Source organism: Oncorhynchus keta, chromosome 11 (assembly GCF_023373465.1).
Source record: "Oncorhynchus keta strain PuntledgeMale-10-30-2019 chromosome 11, Oket_V2, whole genome shotgun sequence".
In the NCBI taxonomy this organism is placed as follows: Eukaryota; Metazoa; Chordata; class Actinopteri; order Salmoniformes; family Salmonidae; genus Oncorhynchus; species Oncorhynchus keta.
In genome coordinates, this window is record NC_068431.1 from 29,203,689 (window position 1) to 29,214,613 (window position 10,925).

Below are 10,925 nucleotides of genomic sequence, written 5' to 3' on the forward strand. Positions count from 1 at the left end.
TTTTCTTATTGACTTGTTTATGGTTTACTCCATGTGTAACTCTGTGTTGTTGTCTGTTCACACTGCTATGCTTTATCTTGGCCAGATCGCAGTTGTAAATGAGAACTTGTTCTCAACTAGCCTACCTGATTAAATAAATGTGAAAAAAACAACAACAATAACATGGCAGAAGCATGGCTGGTTAGTTAACTAGCTATCGCAACAAGCAAAACAAACCAAGATAAGCCAAAGACAGGGGAGAATGTACAGGTTACAACAAACATAAATGGGGTTTCAGCACAAGACGTTAGATTTTGTCAAACTCAATGGCAACAATAGTTAACTAGCTATCGCAACAAGCAAAACAAACCAAGATAAGCCAAAGACAGGGGAGAATGTACAGGTTACAACAAACATAAACGGGGTTTCAGCACAAGGCGTTAGATTTTGTCAAACTCAATGGCAACAATAAATAACTAGCTAGCTACCTGCCTGGCTAGGCACCTAACCACAGTCTGACGATATTTAGCCAGCATGCTAGAACAATGAGACAGACATTCAACCGAATGTATAAATGTGAAGCCTCCGCTTGGCGTTTCCACTCACTACCAAATATAGTAGTGAGAGGAAGCCCACTGGCCGGCATGGGAGAAGATGTAATGATATGGATTTTGGACGACATTCTGCACATTTTCTCATCGATTAAACATTTGATCTCAATACAGTTTTCTGTTCCCAAAACTAGAATATGTTATGAACAAAGTGGACTAAGTTTTATAAAGCTCGTTGTTTTGGAGTACAAAGGCGAATGGAGTTATTGCACACGCGCACTTCACATGAGGCGTTCCCAAACCGAAATATGCAGACGATACTAGAACGCGCCAATAGGATCTCGCTGGTTCATGCTTGGCTCTGCCCACCTCCTTGCTTATTCTGTCCTAATTTGTTCCCATTGGAAGCGACAGGCTATGGTCTCTTGGTTTAGTTATAAACATATTTGCTAAGGTATCTTTGTGTAGTTATAAACATGCCGTAGCTAACTGTTCTACAATTAACTTTACAAAGTATAATCCTTACCATTTTTCAGTGTCCTAGGACGAGCTACCCTTTAGTAGCCACTGGCTGTGGCTGGGAATTGTCTGGAAAGGTGGAGCATACTCTTGAGTCTCAGTCCTTTAATAATAAGGAATTCCCTCGACCACGCCCACAAATTGTGGAACACAAACATTCGTTCCCATTCACTCCCATTGTAGAAGCCCCAATTTCGTAGTCGATTTTTAGTTACACAGACATAACAAAACATGCCAGAAAATTACTGTTGTTGTTCAATTGACATGTAACCAGATCAGAAATCGCGACATATGCATCGCAAAGCGTCCGAGTGGCGCAGCGGTCTAAGCACTGCATCTCAGTGCTAGATGCGTCACTACAGACACCCTGGTTCGAATCCATGCTGTATCACAACCGGTCGTGTTTGGGAGTCCCATAGGGTGGCACACAATTGACCCAGCGTCGTCCGGGTTTCTCTGGTGTAGGCTGTCATTGTAAATAATAATTTGTTCATAACTGACTTGCCTTGTTAAATACGTCTAAAAATATAAATAAATGTAGTGAAATAGAGCCTGGGACAAGAGCTCTGTGGCTTCAGGCTATTATAGTATCCAGTAGGCTACAAGTAGTGTAAAGCATTTCATCAGAATTAGCTAAGACATATAACTTGTTTAGTGTAGTCCATTTGTATCTCCACCAACTACTTGTAGTATATTCCATGTGTTTGTGTTGTTGGTCTCTTGGCTAGATAATTTGTTTGGGTTGGTAGCTAACGTTCACCCACATGGCTGCTAGCACCATCATGAAAAGGGGCATGAAGGAAGCCCTATTACATTTTCCGAAGTAGTGAGAATGCTCTGGGGTAGGCAATGTTTAAAATGAATCTTTAGACACGTTGACTTAAACAAGCAGTCAACAAGAAAATTGCGTTTGAAAGTCAATGGGGGTAACCACATGTTGTTTTCCCCACAGGCAGGCGTTCTAATACCGACTGGGACGACTGGAATGGTGGAGTGCAGTAACATTCATGTAATTCATTGTTTATTTTTACCCTGACCCTAAATGCCTTCAACCATTATAATTCCTCAGTCAGTATAGGCGTTCTAATACCGACTGGGACGACTGGAATGGTGGAGTGCAGTAACATTCATGTAATTCATTGTTTATTTCTACCCTGACCCTAAATGCCTTCAACCATTATAATTCCTCAGTCAGTATACCAACTATGTGGAATATTTTGTTATATACAAGAGCAGCATCTTGAAGCTATATATTATTAGGCTTATGATTAATAAGACACAGATCAATGCCAAGAAGTGGAGGGAGAGATGGCATCCTGGTAAAGAATAAGAAGGCCTGCACACTATTAAAGCGTCACAAAATGTTAAAGCTCCCAATTCACCTCTTTATTGACAACATTTTGATCCAAAACTGATCTTTAACAGTGTGCAGGCCTTCTTGTTCTTTACTACTATTCTTTATTAGCTCAGCACCTATTTTTGTAAGGATGTGCGTAAGACAACAAACTTCTAAAGATTATACCCTGCCCATAATGTGGTCAATCAAAACAATTGTCTAGTTGTGCTGGTGCCAAATTGTTGCACTGATGAATTTGACAAATGAGCCTGGTTTCAATGATAGATCAGCAACTTATCCCAGATCTCCGTTCACATGTTTTCAATTGAGGAAACTGGAGTTATTTGGTAGGTTGCTTGGTTAATTTCATGGAAGTACTGTACTTGGCAACTTGAACCATTGGCACATTGCATGCATAACATTACCCAGCCGGTGAAGAAGAAAACACTACTACAGACACTGATCATTTTATACAGACTAAGGCAAACTGTATTTGTACCTTGTTATAAAAACAAAAAATATGACTTAGTATTAGCACAATAGAGCATACCCTTACAACAAATAATGCAATATGTAAGTTAAAGCAAGATATTATTCTTGAAAAATTAGGCCACTGGTCAAGCTGTGCATTGTTTTTCCAACTTTCCCATGCCACGAGCAGCCTAGACATGGGCCAGCTATGGAATCTGCAAAAGACATTCACCAGCCAAGGGAGAAAGTTCAATAAGGTGCAAGGAATGTTCCTCAAGTATAAGTTGCCTAAAATACTGAAATAAATAAATACAAATGTATTCTAACCCCCAAACCATCCCTGCAATTCTATTTTAAAAGATTAAAGGCTCTATCTGTGACAGTAAAAAATAAAAATCGACAAAATCCAATCAATTGACACCCAACAGTAAGAAAGTGGCAACTCTTAACACATGTTGTCAATCACTCAGCCTAGTATCATAGAGTTAAACAGAAGGAAAATAAAGTCACATTATCCAAGCCAAACTTAGAGACCTGTGTAATATGACATCAATAGCACAAAACAAGTAAAAAATACTATCCACCTTGATCCACCTGACTGACACCCAGTAATAACATACTGTATTGTTTGGTCTGTTATAAAGCATTAATAGGCCTATTCCGGAACAACCAAGCTGTCTGGACATACACTAATGTGTTGTCTGTTGTTATAAAGCATTAATGGGCCTATAATGGAACAACCAAGCTGCCTGGACATACAGTAATGTGTTGTCTGTTCTGTTATAAAGCATTAATGGGCCTATAATGGAACAACCAAGCTGCCTGGACATACAGTAATGTGTTGTCTGTTCTGTTATAAAGCATTAATTGGCCTATTCCCAGAAGAACCAAGCTGGACATACATTTACAACACTACATTACTGTATTTCATTCTGAAAACCAAGTCATGGATTCACAAACATTGCACATAATCATTTTGATCCTGAGCCCTCTAAAACAAGAACTTGTAGCCTACTCTATGAAAAGGTAATTGAATGGACATATCAATCTGACATCTGTATAAATCTAATATTAATTAACTAAACAACACAGGGAACAAAAAAGAAAACAGAACTAACCCACGGGGAAGGTGACAATAGTGTCACTGCAGTTGTCCTTGATTAGAAAAAAATAGTGTGGTTTCCTGGTTTAAGCTCCATGTAAGTGAAACAGTTGCCCTTGGGAAAAGGCACTTAAGCTGAATTTATTTAATCCGTAGAATTACCATGTCATATAAAATTATCATATGAAACTTGAATGACTAATCTATGTCATGCTGCAAAAGAAGATGGAATTGTTGAAGCATATGTCAATATAACGGCAAATATACATTATCATCAAAAATCTGCTAAATTCTCAACTCGAGACCGTGGGACTATAAGGTTCTATCTGCAAAAACACGATTGAGATAATTGGTCTTTAAAATACCACAATTCATGTTGTTAATTTCGAAAGAATACAAGATAAAATTGCTGATACCATTCAAACCAATGAGAGTTCGTAACTTTGAGTATTATATAGGTAGAGAACATTGAACAAGGCTATGTCAAAAACTCAATTTAGACAAAAATGCAGATAGAAGCAGTTCGAGCAATAAAGTTCTAACGCCAAAGACCCAAAGATGGATGTCACCACATACATGGGAAAAGTATATGGACACCTGCTCGTCAAACACCTCATTCCAAAATCATGGGCATTAACATGGAGTTGGTCCCACCTCTGCTGCTATAACAGCCTCCACTCTTCTAGAAAGGCTTTCCACTAGATGTTGGAACATTGCTGCAGGGACTTGCTTCCATTCAGCCACAAGAGCATTAGTGAGGACGGGCACTGATGGTGGGCAATTAGGCCTGGCTCGACGTCGGCGTTCCAATTCATCCCAAAGGTGTCCGATAGGGTTGAGGTCAGGGCTCTGTGCAGGCCAAGTTCTTCCACACCAATCTCGATAAACCATTTCTGTATAGACCTTGCTTTGTGCAGGGGGCATTGTCATGCTGAAACAGGAATGGGCCGTCCCCAAACTGTTGCCACAAAGTTGGAAGCACAGAATTTTCTAGAATGTCATTGTACGCTATACATGAACATTTCCCCTTCACTGGAACTAAGGGGCTTAGCCCGAACCATGAAAAACAGCCCCAGGCCATTATTCCTCCTCCACCAAACTTTACAGTTGGCACTATGCATTGCAGCAGGGAGCGTTCTCCTGGCATCCGCCCAACCCATATTCATCCTTTAGACTGCCTGATGGTGAAGTGTGATTCATCCCTCCAGAGAACACATTTCCACTGCTCCAGAGTCCAATGGTGGCGAGCTTTACACCACTCCAGCCAACGCTTGGCATTGCGCATGGTGATGATCTTAGGCTTGTGTGTGGCGACACGGCCATGGAAACCCATTTCATGAAGCTCCTATGAACAGTTCTTGTGCTAACGTTGCGTCCAGAGGAAGTTTGGAACTCGGTAGCGAGTGTTGCAACTGAGGACAGACGATTTTTACACGCTTCAGCATTCGGTGGTCCCATTCTATGAGCTTGTGTGGCCTACCACTTGTTTCCACATCACAATAACAGCACTTACAGTTGACCGGGGCAGCTCTAGCAGGGCAGACATTTGACAAAGTGACTTATTGGAAAGGTGGCATCCTATGATGGTTACGTTGAAAGTCACTGAGCTCTTCAGTACGTGCCATTCTACTGCCAATGTTGGTCTATAGCGATTGCATGTCTGTGTGCTCGATTTTATACACCTGTCAGCAACAGGTGTGGCTGAAATGGCAGAATACACTAATTTGAAGGTGTGTCCACATACTTTTGGCCATGTGGTGTATATGTCGTGTTCTTAGCTTTTTAAGTGTAAATTACTTTTAGCAGCACATTAAAAATGTTCCTTCATCTATAGAAACCCCTTCAGAGAGAAATTCTGGGGCAGTAAGATTTTACTTACAGGAAGCACATGCACCATTTTCAACTGCCAGATAAACATTTCCAGTTAAAAGAACATATGGGATCCATCAAGAGGAAACTGAAGTAAAATAACTTTGACCATGCCCCTTTAATCTATTTGATTTTCAACTCTCTAATTTCCTTTGGGTCTCTAAAACTGTAATGGTAAAAAAATAATGACTTTCCAAAGCCATGCTGATCACAGACTGTTTAGCAAAGATCGACACTTACTGGTGTCTCTAATCTAGGACTTCTAAATCTTTACGGGAGAGTAAGTGACAGAAAATATAATGTATAAATCAAAGACCAGCATCAGTAACAAAATATACATTTACATGTAGCTATATACAATACTTTAACAATATTTCCCCAGCTTGCATAATTGCATCCAGTTTCTCTCGCGACCAACAAAGTGGTTACCACAGAAACGCACAACGTAGAATGCATAACAGCATAAGTAGGAATGAAGACAAAGGGACAGACAACACTGGAATCACAATATGAGATTAACTTGACCCTTTTCTGAAAAACCTTGGCCGATCTACAAGGTTGGATGAGAACAAAAACTCCCAGAGTTTAACAAGTAAAAAATAAGAAGCAGCCAATGAGACCCTAGGTAAATACTGTTAAAAAAAATTCAACACAAAGGAAACATTGGTCACAGCTATTGAGTTAGGAAACAGAAGCACAAAAGCCAGACTCCCTCCTTTCTGTAAACTCAGCACTTCATAGGTTTCCGTTCTTGAAAAGGGAGAATAACACTGACTACCCCTATTCTCGCTCATCCTGAGGGACCAGGAAGGAGATCAGTTGGCATAACACGACAAGAGTCCGCCTCACAACTCAGACAGCAAGATCTTTTGTCCTCCTGCTTTACCACCATGTGATCTTGAACTCGTAGATGGGCCTCTTGCAGTAGTAGTGGTTGATGAGATGTTTGTCACAGACACCGATGCATTGCTGGTCGGCGGTGATGCCACGCTCCGCCAGGTCACTGACGATGCAGTGTAGCAGGTCGTAAACGTCCGCCACCGCCTCCCAGGGCCCGAACGACACATCCACCTCACAGTGGTGCTCGAACAGCTTGGCCTCACTCTCCGTGCGCTCAAAGCGCAATGAATTGAAGAGCGGCCGCTCGTACGGTGTAATGGGCATCTCCTCCTTGTACACACAAATCTTCAGCTTGGCGAAGCGAGCCTTCCTCTGCATGGCCCGCAGTTTGGCAATCTCCACGATGCGCTCCAGATTATCTGGAAACAAAACAAGGGATAACTAACTTCACTCCAGTTCTAACTTTTCTAAAGGAGTTAATTGACACATTTCTACTTTATTGAAGTATAAACTTTGAATATAGAAATAATTTCAATAGTCAATGTCACATAAACTTAAGCATGTTGTTGCGACATTACTATCTGTAATTAGGTTGACCCAGTTAGATTCAGTGTGTGAGATTATTGTGTTGGTTACCCTTGTAGTAGGGCAGGAGGTCGAGGAAGGCCTGGCGGACTTTCTCTCCTGTGAGTGGCTGAGTGTCCTCCAGGCTGTCCAACAGGGGACCAATAGCATAGTACTGGGCCTCCCTGTGTACTGACCTCACACGACCCCTCTGAGGTAGTTCACCCTCGCGCAGGAAGTTCAGGATGTCCCTATACAAGGGACATACAAACACACGTGTTGTTTTTTGTTAAAATTGCATCCACTATCCTCAATCTGTTCATTCAATGGCAGTTTCATGTCAAAAGTGTTGTAGAATAAGGGACTGGCATGCTCATTCACTATTATTAGAATGTAATAAGCATTTTTTTGCTGCTGGCTATTTAAAGAGAGCTCACCCGAAATATGCCCCATCCCGGTCAATGAAGAAGCGACCTTCAGCATCACGTGGGATGTGATGGCGTCCACTAAACATGGCGGCGAGCATGGTGTCCTCATAGCGCCGTAAAGTGGACAGGCGGGTGGTGAAGTAGGTCCCACCCACGTTGAGAGAAATAACCTCAGGAAACTACAGGTGATTGGGTAAAAATCAGGAAAAAGTGCATTATCCAATTTGGAAAATCTGTGCATAAAATACAGTACATGTATTTTTGTTTAAAAAATGTGTATATATTTAATTCATATTGCATTCGTGACACCATAATCATATTATTATTTTGTATTACTTTTGTATAGCATTACAGCAATATTCCTGTGACATGTACAATAAATAATTATAATGTCATTGTCTTTTGTTTCCCTCTAATCCTCCTCTGCAGTTGCTCCACAGTAGCATAATAACACCAGCAATAACAGGATGGGATTACTGAGGATAATATACTAATCACAGGGCAGATCTTGACAGGACACATTGGGCCCAACAACACAAGTGACGGTCACTGGACATGACACTGTAGGCAAGGGCTTCCCTCCACACGAGTAAAGAAGGTCAATCCCAGCAAGGGACTGTGACAGATAATAACAGCCATGTGATAAGAGCCAATAGGGACAAGGAGCCAGCCCTCTGTGTGGGTGGTGAACCAATCAGGGTAAAGATCACACTGGAAGAAGAACTGCATGGTTTATGCATCTCTTGCCTATGGAGATTGATCCATGGCATATCATTTACAGAGGTGGAACGCGTGGGAAAGAAACGGTCGAAATAATGCTGACATTCATAGACTAGGTGCAAAGATAAAGAGGAGATTCTCAGCGATAGCGACGTTTGACAGTTCATATATCCATGGCCACCACTGCACTCACATCCTAAACCCATTTAATCCCCACAACGTTCCTAGAATAAACAACAACAAACGCCCATTTCGTCCTTACCTCTGGAGATGGAGATTCGTTAAAGGTGGTACGAAGAGACTTGCCTAGATTTAGGTTCGGTGCGGGGGTGGCTGGCTTTCGGAAATCATCCTCCGCAGAGTCCGAACTCGACATTGCATCGCCTGGTTTATCAATCTCATTTGCGGCCGAGAATACCACCATCACTCTCGGCTGAGGGAGCGCTCGCCTCTCCTGAGCGAACCTCCTTACCCGTGAAGGAGCCACGGGTAACGGGCTGGAGTTGTTGAAAGAGAGCGGCGGTCGTTCTCCGTTAGAAGCCTCGTCGGATCCATAATGCTGCATGCACACACACCAGGTCTGCGAGTGTGAGTCAGGTGAACTCAAACCAATCCAATCGCCAAGGATAAAGCACAATCCACGTTTTCTTGTGAGGGGACAACACTGTCATCAACCTAGGGTGGGACCTGTCAGTTGATAGGGACGGACATTTACAATATGGTATGAGCTAGTCTACCGTGTCTACTTTTCTTGAACTCCTACTAATGCTCTCTGACATATTGCAATACGGTAGCTTGGAGAAGCCCACGTTGCGCACAGCGAGAACCTCAAACTGCTACGCCCACGGAACGTCTGTTCTGTGGGCTACTCTATCCTACAGTGGGTTGCTTAGCCTACGTTAAATTCGTAGCGTATATCCTTTCAAGGATTCATAAAATGCGTCAATTACGGTATACACAGAGACTAACCAATGGCAAACGTGATTTTATACAGAAAACAACACAAACCTTTAAAACATTATTTGATATAGCCTACGAATAATATTAGCCCAACAAGAAATGTGTGTAGATCAAATGTTCCAGTCTCCAGATAGCTCGACAAATTATAAAATGCTGCTACAATGTAAACCTCATACTAACCGTGATAATATTCACAGTTCATATTGGCCTTGCATCACTAGGTTACTTAGCTATAGGTCTATTGTTACTTTTTGCTTAGGCCTACATTAGAGGCGCAGTCTTGGCCATAGACTTTACATCTCAGATGGGTTGGACATTGCACCCGGTCTTTTAAATCGTGTATATTTATTGTACATTTATGATTAAGCAATACTTTACTTTATTCGGGCTATAAAACTAGGTTAAATGTGCTTCTGTACTTTGCTAAATGTGTTAGATAGCTCCGCATAAACCAACTCTCCCTTGGTTCTGTATTGACAAGATGCACATTAGTTAATGCAAATTCTGCATTTTTATCTGGCTTGTGTATTATTTAGCGGTCAGCTGTGTAGCCCACTTTCAGTTTCACATTCACTTGGCTTTTGCGAAAGTGTGTGCGCAAAATCATGAAATATGTACGGGCACTGTATGTAGGTCTTTGTGCGTTGCCGAAGGTTGCTGTCAGAAAAGTCTGTTTATTTTCTCAGCTTTAAATATTATAGTTATAGTATACAGGATACACTGATCTGCAATACACCTACGGATAAGGAACAATACAGTTTGCAGCTAGTATAGGCTACAGGAGCGTGAAGATAATCAGGAAGGTTACATAATACTTTTGTTCTACCTCTGCTGAGTGATGGCAGGTAAAATACCGTGAAATAGTGTATCCGTGTCACATTGGATTGTCATAGGCCAGCAGAGCAGACAGTATTGTATCATGAGCAAGTTTGTTATTCTTCCTAACTCATTTTAAGAGGGCCCCTTTACTACAATGTATAAAGGCTATATGCGTTTACAAATATAGTATATATATATTTATTTACCGGTTGAAAGGTGTGAGAACTGGGTCATAATAAATCTACAAAACACCATGTACTCTCCTTACCCTCGTTTTATCCAGCCTCTGCCCAATTCTGTGTGTGTATTTGTGTTTTAAGTGGCATTTTGGTGGCACAGAAATGACCAGGCATTTACAAAATGTATGTTAAATGGTAATTATACAAGAGCCTATGAATTAATTGTTTAGTTGAGATAAATTCAAATAAGCATCACTACGCACAGTTGATGTAATTGAAAGTAGGTCTACCCATTGCTACAGTGCTTTCGAAAAATATTCAGACCCCTTGACTTTTTCTATATTTTGTTACGTTTACAGCCTTATTTTAATTTTTAAATCCACAATACCACATAATGACAAAGCAAAAACAGGTTAAGACATTTTTGCAAATGTATTAAAAATAAAAAGCAGAAATACCTTATTTACGTAAGTATTCAGACCCTTTGCTATGAGACTCGAAATTGAGCTTACTGCCAAAGGTGCTTCAACAAAGTACTGAGTAAAGGGTCTGAATACTTATGTAAAAGTGAAATTTCAGTAAACATGT

General features: G+C 41.1%; 1 protein-coding gene across 1 annotated transcript; it reads right to left on the minus strand.

The window, feature by feature from the left end:
- Positions 1–2,667: 2,667 nt before the first annotated feature.
- LOC118390035 (BTB/POZ domain-containing protein KCTD7) lies at positions 2,668–9,650 on the minus strand. The gene is made up of 4 exons (XM_035780174.2): positions 8,642–9,650; positions 7,669–7,838; positions 7,304–7,482; positions 2,668–7,086 (listed from the first exon to the last, which is right to left on the minus strand). Exons 1-4 carry the CDS (start codon positions 8,942–8,944, stop codon positions 6,710–6,712), a joined length of 1,029 nt encoding a protein of 342 aa, XP_035636067.1. The 5' UTR covers positions 8,945–9,650; the 3' UTR covers positions 2,668–6,709.
- Positions 9,651–10,925: the final 1,275 nt, after the last annotated feature.

Bases quoted from the DNA above. Each gene is read 5' to 3' on its own strand.
- LOC118390035 (XM_035780174.2), bottom strand. From the start codon at position 8,944: ATGCAGCATTATGGATCCGACGAGGCTTCTAACGGAGAACGACCGCCG. The intron at 7,839-8,641 runs GTAAGGACGAAA...AATCACCTGTAG, and splicing joins ACGAATCTCCATCTCCAGAG to TTTCCTGAGGTTATTTCTCT. The intron at 7,483-7,668 runs GTGAGCTCTCTT...TCCCTTGTATAG, and splicing joins CGGGATGGGGCATATTTCGG to GGACATCCTGAACTTCCTGC.